At 45.8% G+C, this 21,231-nt stretch overlaps 1 protein-coding gene across 1 annotated transcript in view; it reads left to right on the forward strand.

The window, feature by feature from the left end:
* Positions 1-20,942, forward strand: part of LOC126474323 (testis-specific serine/threonine-protein kinase 1-like) — an 81,794-nt gene extending 60,852 nt beyond the window's left edge. Inside the window, exons 4-5 of the mRNA XM_050101789.1 lie at positions 20,640-20,786; positions 20,835-20,942. Of these exons, the coding sequence (XP_049957746.1) occupies positions 20,640-20,786; positions 20,835-20,942 (255 nt within the window). The remainder of the gene's footprint in view (positions 1-20,639; positions 20,787-20,834) is intronic.
* The last annotated feature ends 289 nt before the right edge of the window (positions 20,943-21,231 follow it).

Consider the following 21,231-nt stretch of genomic DNA (forward strand, 5'->3'; position numbering starts at 1 on the left):
ACTGCACGATACAAAATTTTAGGCCTCGCCTGGGTCGGTAAACACCGACATTGTACTGCTGATGACTTGTTACATGTTGCCTGGTTGGACGAGTCTCGTTTCATATTGTATCGAGCGGATGGACGTGTTCGGGTGTGGAGGCAACCTCATGAGTCTGAAGACCGTGCATATCAGCGGAGAACTGTTCTAGCAGATGGAGACTATGTAATGGAGTGTTGTGTGTGCACTGGAGTGATATGGGACTCCAGATACGTCTATATGCGACTCTGGCAGATGAGACGCACGTAAGAATCCTATCTGATCACCTGTATCCACTCATGTCCATTGTGCAATCTCACGGATTTGGGCAATTCCAGCAGGACAATGGGACACCCCACACGTCCAGAATTGCTACAGAGTGGCTCCAGGAACACTCTTCTGAGTTTAAACACTTCCGCTGGCCACCAAATTTCCCAGGCATGAACATTATTGAGCATATCTGGGATGCCTTGCAACGTGCTGTTCAGAAGTGATCTCCACCCCTTAGTACTCTTACGGATTTATGGAGAGCCCTGTAGGATTCATGGTGTCAGTTTCCTCCAGCACTACTTCAGACTCCATGCCACGTCACGTTGCGGCTCTTCTGCGTGCTCGCGGGGGCCCTGCGCGATATTAGGCAGGTGTACCAGTTTATTTGGCTCTTCCGTGTGTGTAAGCGGAGCAGACACGGACGAGGAGCACCCGAGAGAAGATGTGGGCTGTAAGTGGGGAAAGCCATTGCGATAAGCTACTTTGACAAAGGGCAGATTATCATTACACAGAGTTTGTGAGCGAATATCTCGAAGAAAAGCAAGGTAGAAGGACAGTGAAACTACCACTACGCGCTGAATGGTTGGACGTCCACGACTTTTCACAGAACGTGGGTTCCATGAGTCTTCACAGAACATGGGGTTCAGAGGCTTGTCTGTTCTGCAGAGTATGATAGATGGTGATCTATGGCACCTCTGTCGAAAGATCACTGCGCTAGTGCACGCACAAGTATTTCGGAACATACCGTGCATCGTACATTATTGAACATGGAGCTCCGCAGCAGATCTCCCCTACGTGTTCACATGTTAACCCAAAGACATCGACAGTTACGGCTGCAGTGGGCACGAGACCATCGGGATTCGAGCATCGATCAACGAAAACGTATCGGATCTTCGGGTGAATCAAGTTTTTGCTGCAGTAGGAACACGGTCGTCTCCACTAACGGCGTCATCGAGGTGAACGGCCGCTCGAAACGCACTGCGCGCCAGGGACGCAGGCTGTTGGGACCAGTATTATGCTACGGGAGACATTCTTCTGTGCTCGTGTGGTACTTGTGGGAGTAATCGAAGACACGCTGACAACTGCGAACCACCTACAACCCTTCATGCTTGATGTCTTCCCCGACACCGTATCATCGTTCAGGTGTAGAAGTATGAAACCGGAATTTGGTTGCAATAATTATCTGAAACTGATAAACAATATTTTATTCAAAATAATCTACATTGCTATTTATACATTTCTCCCACATCTCCGACAGGCTATGAATGCCACGCCAAAAAAGCAGTCCTTTTGAAGCGAACCAGTCAACGAGCCATTTTCGCTCATGTTCATACGATCTGAAGCGTTGTTCACCAAGAGCGTGTCCCAGTGATGCAAACAGATGATAATCGGACGGAGCCAAGTCTGTAGAATAAGCCGCATGCCCTAGCATTTCCCAACTGAACGCCTCGATCGTTTGCCTGACCCGTTTTGCTTTGTGTGATGGGACGTTATCATAGAGCAATATGATTTTTGTTGCCTTTTTCCATATTCCCGTCATTTTACACTTAATGCTCGATTTAAATCGATCATTTGCTATTGGTAGTGATCGATGTTAACGGTTTCACCAGGTTTTAGTAGCTCATAATAGATGACACCCTTCTGATCTCAACAAACACAGAGCGTTGTCTTCTTTCCAAAGCGATTTGGTCTTGCAATGGATGTCGATGGTTTGCCTGGAGTCTTCCATGATTTACGATGCTTAGCATTCTCAAAATATATCCATTTTTCACCACCTGTCACTATTCGATGGAGAAACCACTTTCTTTTGTACCTGGCGAGCAGTGGTCTTTCGATTTGCTTGCTGTCTTCCATTCAGTTCGTGCGGAACCTATTTTCCCACTCTCTGCACCTTCCCCATAGCTTTCAACCGAAGAGAATCGGCTTTTCGCATCACATTCAGTTGTTCCGCGAGTTTCTGTTGAGTTTGAGTGTCGTCTTCATCCAATAAGGCCTGCAATTCGTTGTCTTCAAAGTTTTTCGCTGGTTTCTCGCGCTCGTCGTTTCTCACGTCAAAATCACCACTTTCGAATATTTTGACCCTGTGTTTTCCCAAAGAGCACATTCGCCGAAGGCTTCGACAAGCATTCGATGCGAATCTGCAGCAGTTTTATTCAATATAATGATAAACCGTAGTTGGTAGGCACAAAACTCGACATGTTTACAGGTTTTAAACAGATACCGGTGTATGGAACTTGGGTTACTGTGTGTTGACAATCGTCATCAGCTGTTACAAGAAGCAGATGGCACTGCAGATGCGGTCTCACGGGCCCTGCACTGACAGCTAGAACCATGTATAGGGAAATTCCGGTTTCATACTTCTACACTTGATAATTGTCCGTGTCTCGGAGCCAGAACCGTGTTACAGTGGTTTGAGGAGCTTTATAGTGAAGTCGCTCAACAGGTTCGCCTCATGTGAATCCTATGGAACTCACCTGTTTCGCTATCGGCCGCCATCACCTAGTACGCAAATCGGCGGCCAGTTATTTATGCGAATTACGCGCCCTGTGGGTAGAGATCTAACGCGACATAACTCCACATACCTCCACAAACCTACCAACAAACTGTCGGGTCCCTGATACGCAGAATCAGTGATGTATTTCATTCCAAAGACGGACAAACAAGCTATCGAGCAATGCGTTGTCTAGTCCTACTTAGTATCACGTGAGCTCCCGAGGCCCACCGCACGGCGTCCATGGAGACGAGGCGCACGCCAGAGTCTTCATGTCGAATGAGTGCTCATGTATCGCATTTTTAAAATGTGACTACGCCTACTCAGGCTGTTTTAGTTTTATTTATAGACCATGCTCTCTTAGACAAATTATGGGTTCGGGCCAATTATGGATTCAGGCCTTCTGAAGAAGGCTCGGTTATTTGGGCTGAAACCTAGGTAAAGGTTGGATTCATTACCGCAATCGAGGACGATAGTTTCTCATATATTATTTTAGAGTACTGTGTCCATTTAACAGCAAGTGAACGCTTCCGCAAGGACCAAATATTTAGACTCGAAATGGGGCTAATCCCATGAACTTTATTTAGTATGCTCAAGCTGGGAACAATGATCATTCACACTTTTCAGGCCTCGCATGGTTCGACGGGGGTCGGTGACTGACGTTTTTAAGGGTTAACATTTTGTCACAAGCCGTCAGCTGGGCCTATTTCTGAGTGATTCAAGGTTTGTGGGAGAAGGATGTACACTGAGGTGACAACATTCATACGACACCTCCTAGCCGGAGTGGCCGAGCGGTTCTAGGCGCTACAGTCTGGAACCGCGCGACCGCTACCGTCGCAGGTTCGAATCCTGCCTCGGGCATGGCTGTGTGTGATATCCTTAGGTTAGTTAGGATTAAGTAGTTCTATGTCTAGGGGACTGATGATCTCAGCAGTTTAGTCCCATAGTGCTCAGAGCCATTTGAACTATTTTTGAACCTAATATTTTGGTGGGCGTTCTTTTGCCCGGCATAGTGCAGTATCTCGACGTGGCACGGATTCAGTAAGTCGCTGAAAGTCACCTGCAGAAATATTGAGCCGTGTTGCTTCTGTAGCCGTCCATAATTGCGAAAGTGCTGCCGGTGCAGGACTCTGTGCACGTACTCGATTACGTCCCGTGAATGTTACATAGGTAGGCAAATTACTCGCTCGAACTGTGCAGAATGCTTTCCAAACCAATCGCGAACACATGTGGCCCGGTGACATGGCACACTGTCATCTATAACAATTCCATCGCTGATGGCTGTAAATGGTTTTCAGGTAGCCGAATGTAGCCATTTCCAGGCAGTGATCGGTTCAGTGGACCACAGATCACAGCCCATTCCACGTAAACACAGCCCACACCATTATGGAGCCACTACCAGCTTACACGATGCCTTATTGACAACTTGGTTTCATGGGGTTTGGGCCGCACTCGAACCGCACCGTCAGCTCATACCAACTGAAATCAGGTCTCATCTGACCAAGCCACAGACTTCCAGTCGTCTAGGGTCCAACTGAAACGGTCACGAGAAGAGCAGAGGCGTTGCAGGCGATGGCTCGCTGTTCGCAAAGGCACTCGCTTCGGTCGTCGTCTGCTGTCACAGCCCATTAACACCACGTTTCGCCGCGCTGTCCTAATGGATACGTTCGCGGTATGTCACGTGTCGATTTTTGCCGTTATTATTGCTTGTGTGTTAGCACTGACAACTCAGATGCCCTCGGTCGTTAAGTGAAGGCCGTCGGCCACTGCGTTGTCCGTGGTGAGAGCTGATACCTGAAGTGTGTTATTCTCTGCACGCTCTTGACACGGTGGATTTCGGAATATTGAATTTCCTGACGATAACCGAAATGGATGTCCCATACGTTCAAAGTCTGTTGATTCCCGCCGTGCGGCCGCAATCACGTCGGAAACCTTTTCATATGAATCATCTGAGTATAAATACCAGTTCCACCATCGCCCTGCTCTTCTATACCTTGTGCACGCGATACTACCGCTATCTCTATACGTGCATAATGCTCTCCCATGACTGTCACATCAGTGCGTACCTCCAGCACGGGAAGAAGGCAGCGTTATCAGCTTTACACTACATGGAGAGTTCTCCAGTAGAGCTTTCTCTTTTGTAAAAACATTCACTTCCGACACACATCTTCCTATATTCTCGGTTTGGTTTCGTGCGATGAAGACTATATAGGTAGCTACCAATATTATAAGTTGTGTTTTACGGATTTTCTAGAATCACGGCACTGATTAGATACACTCAGCAATTTTGAATACGTACCTGTCATCTGGATGTGCTCTGAATGGTTTCCAGTGTCTTTTTTTAAATCGAAACAACTCTCAAAAAATTTAGTATGCTGTGACGTATGTACTTGATAATTTACAGTCAGACAAAGATAAGTGTTCTCTGAGCCAAAACGGCAAGGTGCCATCTTATGGTAAAAGTTTCATTCACGTATCGTTGTAGTACCGAATTCCACCACTAGGAACTTCAGAAGACTGAAAATCAAAATGGTGGATTTCACAGGACGTGCTGAATAAAGTGTGGCAAGAAATTGACTTCGGATGCGACATTTCCTGTACGACAAATGGCAGTCAGATTCAGCCAAAATGAAAGTTAAAACTAGAAGTTAAAACGAATGTATCGGATGAAACAGCTGTAACAAGGGAAAAAGCACAGTCGTGTAGATCACCACACATGAAGTCTGTAAATAGTATTTTAAGTTATCGTTACACCGCACAAAAGCAAAAAGTGTCAGAATTGTTTATAACCTATACAATGTCATAGGCTAGAACCCCGTCTCGCTCCCTTCCCAACCACTGCTTCCCTTTCGTGCCACTCGACTCTTATAACTGCCATATGGTTTCTGTACAAATTGTAAATAGCCTTTCGCTCCCAGTATTTTACCCTTGCCACCTTTAGAATTTGAAAGAGAGTATTCCAGTCAACATTGTCAAAAGCTTTCTCTAAGTCTACAAATGCTAGAAACGTAGGTTTGCCTTTCCTTAAGCCGGCCGGAGTGGTCGTGCGAATCTAGGCGCTACAGTCTGGAACCGCGAGACTGCTACGGTCGCAGGTTCGAATCCTGCTCGGACATGGATGTGTGTGATGTCCTTAGGTTAGTTAGGTTTAAGTAGTTCTAAGTTCTAGGGGCCTGATGACCTCAGAAGTTGAGTCCCATAGTGCTCAGAGCCATTTGAACCTTTCCTTAATCTTCCTTCTAAGATAAGTCGTAAGGTAAGTAGTGCCTCACGTTTCGCAATATTCAGACACAAATCTTTTTATTTAAACACAGATGCAATTAACTTTACGTCTACATTGCTAAAAGTCCTCTGCTCGGCGTCTATCTCACTACGCGTCTAACTTGAACTCCCGCGCTCCTCGCTGCCAAACAGCGATGACAAAACAAAGCACATCTTCCAGCGACACAGTTACTCTCACCAAAGACTGCCCGCGAACAATAGGGGCTTCAAAATTGTCGCTTAGCATTTGAGACATCCCAAGTATGCACAAATTCCAGAAATTCAAAGAACAAACTAAAAAAAAATGGTTCTGAGCACTATGGGACTTAACAGCTGTGGTCATCAGTCCCCTAGAACGTAGAACTACTTAAACCTAACTAACCTAAGGACATCACACACATCCATGCCCGAGGCAGGATTCGAACCTGCGACCGTAGCAAAAGAACAAACTGTCGATAGAGTAGTTTCAGTTGCTCTGTCACACCGCCATGGACTGGATTAGGTGCTACGCATCACTGACCTCCTCAGTCTGTGAAGCTCTTTCTGTTGAATAAATCATCCCATTTATCTGAAATTGTAATCATTTGTTTGTCTGTAGACATACATTACATCTAACAGTTTCCGTCACATCTGGATAATTAGTTCTTGGTGCGCCCTTTCGTCTCTCTTAAGGTGTATTACCCGGAACGGAGGACGAAAGAACTACAAAAGCTAAAGATTGGGTGGATAACTCCGTTGTGTGGGATGTAATAAGAAATGGAAATTTTACAGCCCTGCCCCCGCCCCTCAGGAAAAATTTCTGCAGATGGCCGATGGTGTTAGGTAGGACTGTTGATAAAATGTTGATACATCATGATAATTAATCGAAACCCTCAGCTGCAGACAGGTGTTGTTGGTATACCTCAATGGGGATAGCTGAAAATGCGTGCCCCGACCGGGACTCGAACCCGGGATCTCCTGCTTACATGGCAGACGCTCTAGCCATCTTTTTTTTTATTTCTTTGTTGATCTCATTATGTTCTATTTTGTTCGTTGCATATGTTCGGGTCGGACGTCTCATGACACCCGTTCAGGTTGTTCATTGACCCGTTCACTCAGTTTTTTTTATTACAAAGAGTAATTAACCCTCTGACCGAACACGCTGAGCTACCGTGCCGGCAATCCATCTGAGCCACCGAGGACACAGATGAATACCGCGACTGCAGAGATTTATCCCTTGCACGCTTCCCGTGAGACCCACATTCCCAACTGTCCAAAATCTACATTCGTTATGTTCCTAACAGATATTTGCCCATCCACTCATTACTGGCGCCAAGTTAGGTGACGATTCCCGTAAGAGTTCGGGTAACCTGTGCGCATGTCGATTAATTATCATTTATTCTAGAGAAGCTGCACGGTCATCAATTGTATCTGTTCTTTCGAGAACAGTTACTATCTTCATACATAGTTAAAGGCTACCCAGCCATTGACCTTCGTCTGAGCGAATGCGCACAGATTGCTCGAACTCTTCACCTTAGTTGGAGCCAGTAAGGAGTGGATGGGCAAATATCTATTAGGAACATTACGAATGTAGATTGTGGACAGTTGGGAATGTGGGTCTCACAGGAAGCGTGCAAGGGATAAGTTCCTGCAGTCGCGCTATTCATCTGTGTCCTCGGTGGCTTAGATGGATAGAGCGTCTGCCATGTAAGCAGGAGATCCCGGGTGCGGGTCCCGGTCGGGGCATACATTCTCAGCTGTCCCCATTGACGTATATCAACAACACCTGTCTGCAGCTGAGGGTTAGTTATTTATTCTAGAGGAGCTGCACGGTCATCAATGGTATCTGTTCTTTCGAGAACAGTTACTATCTTCATATTTTGATACCTCGATATAACAATATTTTCTTCCAACGGATGTCGATATGTATCGACGATAGCTTCTTCACTGATATATTGATAGGGAAAGAACAATATCTGGTACCGACATTTTTATTTCATTTTTTCTTTTTTCCTTTTTTTTTTGCAATTTTCGATAAATATTTGAAGATTTTTTTTTTTTAATTGTAGTAGAACATAGTTTTACTTTCACTGTGTGAAGGAGTCTTACTACTTTTTGAGCTTTCATCACGTCCATTCTTTCTCTTTCACTGTGTGCAGCAAGTATAGATGGCAAAAAAGAAGAAGAGTGATTGCACTACGGTGTGGCGGTGTGAATGGAAGAACAAGAATCTCACTGAGGAAATATGACATCAGTTGCGTTAAAAATGGTTTTTAACGCGACTGTGTGCTATTACTTCACATCGGCATTCTTCAACCGCAGTTGCTGAAAATTATGAATAAAAATCTAAATGACAAGACTGGACTTGCGGTTGGCGGAGATGTGTGGGGGGAAATGCTGACGCAATCGGCGCTCGGCGCTACCAACACAAACTGCAACGTTTAGCTTCACTACGCAAATCTGACGCTGCAACGGCTAGGTCAAAAATGGCTTTGAGCACTATGAGACTTAAAATCTAAGGTCATTAGTCCTCTAGAACTTAGAACTACTTAAACCTAACTAACCTAAGGACAGCATACACATCCATGCCAGAGGCAGGATTCGAACATGCGACCGTAGCAGTCGCGCAGTTCCAGACTGAAGAGCCTAGAACCGCTCGGGCACAGCGTACGGCAATTAATGAACAAAATTTACATACGATCACTTAAAAAATATGGTAATGGACACCACAAGAAACACAAGACGCTCCTCGTGACGTAACTGCTAGAGAGCGAGGCCCACGAGAAAGACAAGTCGCGGCGCGTACGTCACAAAGGTAGTCCTGAACTCGCTCGCTCAGCTCAGCAGACAAAATGCGTTTCTAGACCTGTTAACTCGCAGCTGGGAGTGTAAGTACTATTGAGAATTGCATCTTCCACTGGAATCTGCTATTACGAATTCTTACTGATTAAAAATACTACAGCAAAATTTAATTTAAGATCAATACTCGATATAAATGGTATAACGGCTTGTTTACAGCATTTAGTCTCTTCTGCTTAACAGTACTCCTTACATGCTGGAAGTGGTGCCTTATGCAACTGATATTCATTTTAGCGTGATTTTATTTTATTGTGTGCCAGTACAGCTGTAACAAATTATAAGTAGGCCCATGGACTTCCCATCATTATAGAACTAATAACAGTAAGATTCCATAATAGCGGATTCCAGGAGAAGATTCAGTTTTATTTTGTACGGACACGCCTAGTTACGAGTTAACAGGTGTAGCTCGTTTGCTGCATTGAGCGAGAGAGCGAGCGCAGGACTGCCTTCGTGACGTACGCGCCGCGGCCTGTCATTCTCACAGGCCTCGGTAGAGAGAGCCTGGACTGAGGTGATTCGTGTGCAGTTTACATACAGTACTATACCGATACTTACGTTTCGCTGTTATTGAGATACTGATATGGTTTTAGCATAGGCGTCCGCAAGGAGGGAGGCGGGGACGGTAGGGGGGCAAAGGGGCCCTAACTCCCCCCCCCCCCCCCCCTGGCCCCCCCTCACCACTCTGATAAATGGAATACAGAGTCTCTATTCGTTACAGAATTCTCATACACTTCTAGAAGTCATTTCTCGTGAGTCCGTAAATCTCTCGTTAAGCCAGTTGTAGCATTACGTGGCTGATCACAGTGAGTCAGTACTACAACAACTACCATCTTCCCTTTGGAAACTGCAACACCAGACATCCGCTTAGGGGGGGCTTCATTCGTTCGTGAGTCGTTCTCTGAGAACGCTGCAGTACAGCGGATCAAACGAAGGCGGAAAGAAGTGGCCATACCTTTATGATTCCTTTATTGCATTCTTCGTAGTACTGTCAAGTTGGTTACGAGGCGTCTCCCAGCTGTAGCGGAATCTAATTCCCCTTCTCGATCTTCTTAAGCTAATCAAAAATAGCTAAACGCAGCGCTTCCTGGAGTATTGTTTCGTTTCACATAATGCACTGCAAAAAAATGGTTCAAATGGATCTGAGCACTATGGGACTTAACATCTGAGATCATCAGTCCCCTAGACTTAGAACTACTTAAACCTATCTAACCTAAGGACATCACACACATACACGCCCGAGGCAGAATTCGAACCTGCGACCGTAGCAGCAGTGCGGTTCCAGACTGAAGCGCCTAGAACCACTCGGCCACAGTGGCCGGCGAAGTTTGGGTATGGGTTTTGAGCAATGATGTAGATGGGTTGCATATACGATCGTGTAAGAGCCCAATGAGGTGCGTCCTACGTAACTTTTAAATCCCGCGGTCTGCGTCCGTGGTCAGTTGCTCCTTGTTCTATTCATAGCCCACTTACTGAAGACGAATGTTGTCAGTTTAGACCAACAGCACCATACTCTTATTATTTTCCAGCCATATGTTGATTATGTTCTGGTGTTGTTAGAAAGACATGAAGATATTCTTTCGCTGTTGTTCTGTATGAACGAGCTTCTTCTTCAAGCAAATACATTTACCTGGGCACAAGTTCATTTTCACAGATACCATAGTGCAAGTTTTGTAAAAGGCGATCAAAAAGTTTCCGTTTGAGGGCGTTGCTGCAACGTATAAGCAACGTAGCGCGACCCAGATGCGAGTGTATAAGCACTGACATCCAGGTAAGGGAACAATGTGGCATTCGTTTCCTTCCAACGTGCGGCTGGTAAATGTGGAAACGTGAAATACGGCGACGTTATTACCAAATATTCAAGTGGCCACTGATACCAGCATCGTTGCGCAGCTGACGCAGCACGTCCAACTTGTGTGGCAACTCTGTGAAAGGACCGTCCTGCCACTCGGAAGGCCACAGTTTGAGCCCTTTCAAACTCGCTCAGTCGGCTATAGGAAGCACGAGTGCGTCCCCGTGGCATGGTTGCCTGATTGCTTAACATGTTTGCACCACTCTGCGTCTTCTGGCTGCGAGCGTTCGTTTTTAAAAGAGTAGACACAGATGGCACCCTGGTAGATATGCCGCTAAGCTATCTGTTGAATTTTCCAAACAGGACCAACGTGCTGTTGTTCTTTTCTTGGCTGCTGAAGGACAAACACCGGTAGAAATCCATAGGAGAATGTATATGGGCGGCATATCTATCGAAAACCACCGTTCTGGAATGGTGCGCGACTAGGTGTGCCGCTACTGCATGATAACGCCCATCCCCGTATCGCAGATGTCGTAACGCAGAAATTATGCCAACGCAAGTGGGAGTGTTTCGAGCAGCCGCCCTATCGTCCTGATCTCTCCCTATGCGGTTGTCGCGTCTTCAGTCTCTTAAAAAAGGCCTTTAAGGGTCGGCGACTCCTGTCGGAGGAGGAAGTGCAGCAGACAGTTATGGATTTCTTCACGCAGCAGAACAAAGTGCTTCACCGAAAGAGTATCGTGAACCTAGTGCGCCGGTGGGATTATTGCCTCAGTGCTCACGGCGATTTTTCCTGACTGACGTACCCATTCTGGACTGTACGGCCATCGAACGCAAACTTTTTGATCACTCCTTACGGTGTGCTCACCCCATATTTTCCCATTCTCAGGTCCCATAAATGATTTCATAACCGATTACGACTTCTTAGAAAGTCATCATTAGCTGTTCTGTTTGAAAAAAAAACAAAATGGGCTCCGTAATATTCTAAACCGAAAACTGACAGTGGCTTTCCTACACAGCTATACGCCCTTGAATGCTGAAATCATGAAATAGAACAAAACCCCAGGTCCTATGGAATCCCTATCACAATCTTTACCCAGATCACGGCTGGGTTAGACCCTCTGTTAACTATAATCTATAGTAGATCCCTCTAACGAAAAAAACTGTGCCCAGTTGTTGGAAGAAAGGACAGGTCACACAGGTCTTCAAGAAGGGTAGCAGAAGTGATTCAAAAAACTACAGTTTAATATCCTTATCATCCATTAGTTGTAGAATCTTAGAACTTATTATGAGCTCAAACATAATGTGGTATGTTGAACAGAACGATCTCCTCCAGGCCATCCTGCATGGATTTCGAGAACATAGATATTGTGAAATCCAACCCGCACTTTTCTCATACGACGTACTGAAAACCATGTATCACGACACTCAGGTAGATACAGTATTTCTCGATTTCCGAAATGCATTTGACTCAGTACCACACCTCCGCTTACCAAGAAAAGTACGATCATATGGGGTATCAGACGAAATAAGTGACTGGATTGGGGATTCTTAGTAGTGAGAACGCAGCATATTATCTTGGATGGAGAGGCACGGCAGATGTAGAAGTAACTTCAGTTGTGCCCCATGGAAGTGTGTTCGGACCTTTGCTGTTCATGTTCCGTATTAATTTCCTTGCGGAAAATATTAATAGTAACCTCAGCGTTCTTGCAGATGGCACAGTTGCGTACATCGAAGTAGAATCTGAACGAAGCTGTAGAAATATTCAGTCAGACCTTGATAAAATTTCAAAATGGCGCTATGATTGGCAGATTTCTTTAAATGTCTAAAAAAATAACTTAACAAAACAAGAAACATAGTATCCTATCAATACAATATCAGTGGGTGATAGCTGGATTCTGAAAACTCATACAAATACTTGGGTGTAACACTTAGAAAGGACATGAAGTGGAGCGATCACATAGGTTCAGTCGTGGGTGAAGCAGGTTGCAGACTTTGGATTATTGGAAGAATACTAGGGAAATGAAATCAGTCTACAAAGCAGATTGCTTACAAATCTCTCGTGCGACTTATCCTGGAATATCGGTTCTGTACCAGATGGGACTATGAGGGAATATCGAACGTGTACAGAGAAGGGCAGCGCGAATGCTGACAGGTTTCTTTGACACTCGGGGAGAGTGTCACTGAGATGCTGAATGAACTGATCTGTCATATTCTTAAAAAAAAGGGTTCAAATGGCTCTGAGCACTATGGGACTTGACTTCTGAGGTCATCAGTGCCCTAGAACTTAGAACTACTTAAACCTAACTAACCTAAGGACATCACGTACATCCATGCTCGAGGCAGGAGTCGAACCTGCGATCGTAACGTTCGCGCGGTTCCAGACTGAAGCGCCTAGAACCGCTCGGCCACACCGGCCGGCACGGCTAGGTCACTAGCGTTTGTAGAAATGAAAAAAGACAAGGAAGTCGACATGAAATGCTGCGGACAAATCCGATATGCGACGAAACGGAACGACGGACCTGTCGTACACCTTTTATTGTGCCACTTACTTGCAGTTACCATTATCAGCAAAGTGGTTGTCGCCAAGGGTGAACGTGCATCGTTTTCCTTTCAATCCTTGCTCTGAGGGGGATAACCAGGCTGCCAGCTTGTTGATGATCAGAGTATCTAATGATAAATCAATAACTAAATATACAGTCCTAAAACTGGGAATATACAAGGTATATCAGAAAGAATCAGCCAATTTTTAAAAAATCATAAGTGTTATGTTATTTGAGATATATGCGTGGAGCAAACTCTTGAGTTTTACGTGGTTCTCGCTAGGTAGCAGCAGTGTCTGCCGACTTCAGTTCCAGTGAAAATGGTGTCAGGATAACAAAAAGCGTTTTGTGTTGTACCTTTTCCGCAGTGCGGATCAGTAGTAACTGTTCGGCGTGACTTTCGTACTAGGTATGGCGTGGATCCCCCTACAGCACAGAGTTTAGACGATGTCAAGAACAATTCCGAGAAACAGGTTTTTTGCGCACAGGGAAATCGCCGAGCCGTCCCCGAGTGTCTGCCACAGACGTCGAACGTATCCACCATAGATCCACAAGGAGTCCGCAGAAATCCGTTCGCTGTGCAGCTCGACAGCTCAACATGGCCTCGATGTCCGTCTGGTGTGTGTTCAGTCGACGTTTACACATGAAACGGTACAAATTTCGACTACTGGAAGCCCTTCGTGAAGGCGACAAACAACAAAGTGCGGAGTTCTGTAATTTCATACTTGGCAAGATGGAGGATCACAGTTTTTTCCACGCTTAGTGTTCAGTGAGGCAATATTGCATTTAAATGGAAGGGTGAAAAGTTACAATGTGAGAATATGCGGTACGGAACAACCATAAGAAGTTGTGCAACATCAGAGGCACTCTCCAAAATTAAATATGTTTTGTCCTCTTTCACGGGAAAAGGTGTATGGCCCATTTTTCTATCCCGAGAACACTGTTACAGGAAGCACATATCTCGATATGCTTGAGAACTTACTTTTGCCACAGTAGGAGACTGATTCGAACAACTTCTTTTATCAACAGAATGGTGTGCCGCCACATTGGCATCTGGAAATGCGAGAATTTTTAAAACAAAGGGTTCCTGAACAATGGATCGGTCGCACTGGACCAAATGATGCAGCCTTACATTACTGGCCTCCAAGGTCACTGGACTTGATTGTATGTGATTATTTCATGTGGGGGGTCTATATAAGACGCTGTTTATGTGCTACGCTACCAACAACAACGAATAAACTAAGACATCGCATAACACCAGCTTTGAAAGCTGTAGCTCAAGACACGGTCGCCGCAATGTGGGAATAGTTTGAATATCGCATTTACAGATGTCGTGCATCTCAATGGGGGCATATTTAATATGTATGATGTTGTTGTGGTCTTCAGTCCTGAGACTGGTTTGATGCAGCTCTCCATGCTACTCTATCCTGTGCAAGCTTCTTCATCTCCCAGTACGTACTGCAACCTACATCCTTCCGAATCTGCTTAGTGTATTCATCTCTTGGTCTCCCTCTACAATTTTTACCCTCCACGCTCCCCTCCAATACTAAATTGGTGAGCCCTTCATGCCTCAGAACATGTCCTACCAACCGATCCCTTCTTCTAGTCAAGTTGAGTCACAAACTCCTCTTCTCCCCAATCTTATTCAATACCTCTTCATTAGTTATGTGATCTACCCATCTAATCTTCAGCATTCTTCTGTAGCACCACATTTCGAAAGCTTCTATTCTCATCTTGTCCAAACTATTTATCGTCCATGTTTCACTTCCATACATGGCTACACTCCATACAAATACTTTCAGAAACGACTTCCTGACACTTAAGTCTATACTCGATGTTAACAAATTTCTCTTCTTCAGAAACGCTTTCCTTGCGATTGCCAGTCTGCATTTTACATCCTCTCTACTTCGACCATCATCAGTTGTTTTGCTCCCCAAATAGCAAAAATCCTTTACTACTTTAAGTGTCTCATTTCCTAATCTAATTCCCTCAGCATCACCTGTCTTAATTCGACTACATTCCGTTATCCTCGTTTTTTATGCTGATATTCATCTTATATCCTACTTTCAAGACACTCTCCATTCCGTTCAACTGCTCTTCCAAGTCCTTTGCTGTCTCTGACAGAATTACAATGTCATCGAAAAACCTGAAAGTTTTTATTTCTTCTCCATGGATTTTAATACCTACTCCGAATTTTTCTTTTGTTTCCTTTACTGCTTGCTTGTTTTTGATACTTGCATTGTTTAATTCATAAATTTCGGGCGTATTATAGTATTTGAGAGTGTAGCATCGCGTTTTAGTACCTGAATAGTGTAATTTCGCTTAGTCTCCTTCCGCCGCCGTGCAGTGTCAGCAGTGCGCAAGTAGCAGCATTACTGCATTTACTAGGCAATCTTGTATTTTAATAACCGTTTAAATTTTGTCGATTTGTTTGCGCTCTCTGTAGATTAGTTCAGACGTTCTTTGCAAAACAGTTTTTAGCATGGATAGGGACTGCAACTGCTGTGTTCGGATGCAGGCTGAGTTGGCATCCCTTCGCTCCCAGCTTCAGGCAGTGTTGGCTTCGGTCACACAGCTTGAGGCTGTTGCCAATGGGCATCACTGTGGGGGTCCGGATGGGGGTTTGTCGGAGACGGCCAGCTCGTCCCACGCATCCCCTGATCGGACTACGACTGTGGTTGCCCGGGATACTGCCCGCATTGAGGCTGATCCCTCACCTGTGGTAGAGTGGGAGGTCGTTTCAAGGTGTGGCAGGGGGCGAAAGACATTCCGGAGGGCTGAACGGAAAGCCTCTCCAGTTTGTCTGACGAACCGGTTTCAGGCTCTGTCTCAGGCTGATACTGATCTTCGGCCTGACATGGCTGCTTGTCCTGTTCCAGAGGTTGCCCCTCAGTCTGCAAGATCCGGGCAGTTGCAGAGGGTGGGCTTACTGGTAGTTGGGAGCTCCAACGTCAGGCGCGTAATGGGGCCCCTTAGGGAAATGGCAGCAAGAGAGGGGAAGAAAACCAATGTGCACTCCGTGTGCATACCGGGGGGAGTCATTCCAGATGTGGAAAGGGTCCTTCCGGATGCCATGGAGGGTACAGGGTGCACCCATCTGCAGGTGGTCGCTCATGTCGGCACCAATGATGTGTGTCGCTATGGATCGGAGGAAATCCTCTCTGGCTTCCGGCGGCTATCTGATTTGGGGAAGACTGCCAGTCTCGCTAGCGGGATGAAAGCAGAGCTCACCATCTGCAGCATCGTCGACAGGACTGACTGCGGACATTTGGTACAGAGCCGAGTGGAGGGTCTGAATCAGAGGCTGAGACGGTTCTGCGACCGTGTGGGCTGCAGATTCCTCGACTTGCGCCATAGGGTGGTGGGGTTTCGGGTTCCGCTGGATAGGTCAGGAGTCCACTACACGCAACAAGCGGCTACACGGGTAGCAGAGGTTGTGTGGCGTGGGCTGGGCGGTTTTTTAGGTTAGATGGCCTTGGGCAAGTACAGAAAGGGCAACAGCCTCAACGGGTGCGGGGCAAAGTCAGGACATGCGGGGACCAAGCAGCAATCGGTATTGTAATTGTCAACTGTCGAAGCTGCGTTGGTAAAGTACCGGAACTTCAAGCGCTGATAGAAAGCACCGAAGCTGAAATCGTTATAGGTACAGAAAGCTGGCTTAAGCCAGAGATAAATTCCGCCGAAATTTTTACAAAGGTACAGACGGTGTTTAGAAAGGATAGATTGCATGAAACCGGTGGTGGAGTGTTCGTCGCTGTTAGTAGTAGTTTATCCTGTAGTGAAGTAGAAGTGGATAGTTCCTGTGAATTATTATGGGTGGACGTTACACTAAACAACCGAACTAGGTTAATAATTGGCTCCTTTTACCGACCTCCCGACTCAGCAGCATTAGTGGCAGAACAACTGAGAGAAAATTTGGAATACATTTCACATAAATTTTCTCAGCATGTTATAGTCTTAGGTGGAGATTTCAATTTACCAGATATAGACTGGGACACTCAGATGTTTAGGACGGGTGGTAGGGACATAGCATCGAGTGACATTATACTGAGTGCACTATCCGAAAATTACCTCGAGCAATTAAACAGAGAACCGACTCGTGGAGATAACATCTTGGACCTACTGATAACAAACAGACCCGAACTTTTCGACTCTGTATGTACAGAACAGGGAATCAGTGATCATAAGGCCGTTGCAGCATCCCTGAATATGGAAGTAAATAGGAATATAAAAAAAGGGAGGAAGGTTTATCTGTTTAGCAAGAGTAATAGAAGGCAGATTTCAGACTACCTAACAGATCAAAACGAAAATTTCTGTTCCGACACTGACAATGTTGAGTGTTTATGGAAAAAGTTTAAGGCAATCGTAAAATGCGTTTTAGACAGGTACGTGCCGAGTAAAACTGTGAGGGACGGGAAAAACCCACCGTGGCACAACAACAAAGTTAGGAAACTACTGCGAAAGCAAAGAGAGCTCCACTCCAAGTTTAAACGCAGCCAAAACCTCTCAGACAAACAGAAGCTAAACGATGTCAAAGTTAGCGTAAGGAGGGCTATGCGTGAAGCGTTCATTGAATTCGAAAGTAAAATTCTATGTACCGACTTGACAGAAAATCCTAGGAAGTTCTGGTCTTACGTTAAATCAGTAAGTGGCTCGAAACAGCATATCCAGACACTACGGGATGATGATGGCATTGAAACAGAGGATGACACGCGTAAAGCTGAAATACTAAACACCTTTTTCCAAAGCTGTTTCACAGAGGAAGACCGCACTGCAGTTCCTACTCTAAATCCTCGCACAAACGAAAAAATGGCTGACATCGAAATAAGTGTCCAAGGAATAGAAAAGCAACTGGAATCACTCAATAGAGGAAAGTCCACTGGACCTGACGGGATACCAATTCGATTCTACACATAGTACGCGAAAGAACTTGCCCCCCTTCTAACAGCCGTGTACCGCAAGTCTCTAGAGGAACGGAGGGTTCCAAATGATTGGAAAAGAGCACAGATAGTCCCAGTCTTCAAGAAGGGTCGTCGAGTAGATGCGCAAAACTATAGACCTATATCTCTGACGTCGATCTCTTGTAGAATTTTAGAACATGTTTTTTGCTCGCGTATCATGTCATTTCTGGAAACCCAGAATCTACTATGTAGGAATCAACATGGATTCCGGAAACAGCGATCGTGTGAGACCCAACTCGCCTCATTTGTTCATGAGACCCAGAAAATATTAGATACAGGCTCCCAGGTAGATGCTATTTTTCTTGACTTCCGGAAGGCGTTCGATACAGTTCCGCACTGTCGCCTGATAAACAAAGTAAGAGCCTACGGAATATCAGACCAGCTGTGTGGCTGGATTGAAGAGTTTTTAGCAAACAGAACATAGCATGTTGTTATCAATGGAGAGACGTCTACTGACGTTAAAGTAACCTCTGGCGTGCCACAGGGGAGTGTTATGGGACCATTGCTTTTCACAATATATATAAATGACCTAGTAGATAGTGTCGGAAGTTCCATGCGGCTTTTCGCGGATGATGCTGTAGTATACAGAGAAGTTGCAGCATTAGAAAATTGTAGCGAAATGCAGGAAGATCTGCAGCGGATAGGCACTTGGTGCAGGGAGTGGCAACTGACCCTTAACATAGACAAATGTAATGTATTGCGAATACATAGAAAGAAGGATCCTTTATTGTATGATTATATGATAGCGGAACAAACACTGGTAGCAGTTACTTCTGTAAAATATCTGGGAGTATGCGTGCGGAACGATTTGAAGTGGAATGATCATATAAAATTAATTGTTGGTAAGGCGGGTACCAGGTTGAGATTCATTGGGAGAGTGCTTAGAAAATGTAGTCCATCAACAAAGGAGGTGGCTTACAAAACACTCGTTCGACCTATACTTGAGTATTGCTCATCAGTGTGGGATCCGTACCAGATCGGTCTGACGGAGGAGATAGAGAAGATCCAAAGAAGAGCGGCGCGTTTCGTCACAGGGTTATTTGGTAACCGTGATAGCGTTACGGAGATGTTTAATAAACTCAAGTGGCAGACTCTGCAAGAGAGGCGCTCTGCATCGCGGTGTAGCTTGCTCGCCAGGTTTCGAGAGGGTGCGTTTCTGGATGAGGTATCGAATATATTGCTTCCCCCTACTTATACCTCCCGAGGAGATCACGAATGTAAAATTAGAGAGATTAGAGCGCGCACGGAGGCTTTCAGACAGTCGTTCTTCCCGCGAACCATACGCGACTGGAACAGGAAAGGGAGGTAATGACAGTGGCATGTAAAGTGCCCTCCGCCACACACCGTTGGGTGGCTTGCGGAGTATCAATGTAGATGTAGATGTAGATATAGATGTATACAGATTGAATAACATCGGGGAGAGGTTACAACCCTGCCTCAATCCCTTCCCAACCACTGCTTAAATATGTATGAAAAGGTACAAAAAAAAAACCTTTTAGAGTTTCCCGTTCATCAGAAAACAAAATTCATTGTATATGTTTATTAGTTTCAGAAATATAGAAATATGGTAATATAGACGTGATTCTTTCATATACACCCTGTATTTACAATGTGCAGCTGATTCTTTGTTTTATTTTTTTTATTTGGTGGAACACTGATATGCTGATATTTCTAGCAACGATATGTCAATATATCGATAATTTTTCTCGATATGTCGTGGGCTGACGATGTTTCTTAAATATTGATATATTGGGTACCCGATGTTATTAGAAATGTCAACAGTCCCAGTGTTGGGTGCATGGCAGAGTAGTGTGGTACTCCGGTGTGTGCTGTTGCTGAACGCGGACTTCTTCGAGATGGAGCATAAAATCGATATATCAGGTACCCGACGTTCTTAGAAATGTCACCAGTCCCAGTGTTGGGTTTGGGTAGAGTAGTGTGGTACTTCGATGTGCGCAGGTGCTGAACGCTGACTTCTCCGCGATGCAGCTTAAATATTGATACATTGGGTACCCGATGTTTTTAGAAATGTCAACATTCTCAGTGTTGGGTGCGGGTACAGTCGTGTGGTACTTCGGTGTTCGCAGGTGCTGAAAGCGGACTTCTTCATGATGGAGCTTAAATATCGATATATCGGGTACCCGATGTTTTTAGTAATGTCAACAGTGCCAGTGTTGGTTGCGGGTACAATAGTGTGGTACTTCGGTGTGTGCAGGTGCTGAATGCGGACTTCTTCGCGATGAAGATTAAATATTGATATATCGGGTACCTGATGTTTTTAGAAATGTCAACATTCCCAGCGTTGGGTGTGGGTACAGCAGTGTGGTACTTCGGTGTGCGCAGGCGCTGAACGCGGACTTCTTCGTGATAGAGCATAAATATCGATATATCGGGTACCCGATGTTTTTAGAAATGTCAACAGTCCCAGTGTTGGGTGCGGGTACAGTAGCGTGGTACTTCGGTGTGCGCAGGTGCTGAACGCGGACTTCTTCGCGATGGAGCCGCGTCTGATGCAGCTGACGCCGGACGAGAAGAACGCGCTGATGGAGGCCCGCGCGTCGCGGCGCCGTAAACCCGGCGGTTCGATGGAGATAGCGGCGGCGGCGGCGGCCAAGGAGGCGGCGCGTGCCGCGGAGGCGGGGCTGCCCGAGGTGCACATGCTGCAGGCGCCCGTCGGCTCCTCGCCCAACTTCGCCAAGCACTCCGTCATGGCGCCCAACTTGCGCCCCTCCGAACACTCCGAGTCCTCCTCCGTCTCGCGCAGCGTCAAATAAACACTCTGCCCAAATCGCAACGCACGCCGCGTCCTCTTCATTCCCGTCACGCCCCACGCACTCTGACGTGAACGCGAGCCGATGACCGCGTACACTGTGCGAACAAAAGCATCCGTTATCCCGCTACGTAACGCCCGACTGACCGCTCACTGTCACGAGAGACGGACCTGTCACTACGTGGGTGATTCGGACAAAAACCTTCAGTGGTGCTACACTGAAGAGCCAAAGAAACTGGTACACCTGCCTAATATCGTGTAGGGCCCCCGAGACCACGGACAAGTGGCATGGA

This window comes from Schistocerca serialis, chromosome 4 (genome assembly GCF_023864345.2).
Source record: "Schistocerca serialis cubense isolate TAMUIC-IGC-003099 chromosome 4, iqSchSeri2.2, whole genome shotgun sequence".
NCBI lineage: Eukaryota > Metazoa > Arthropoda > Insecta > Orthoptera > Acrididae > Schistocerca > Schistocerca serialis.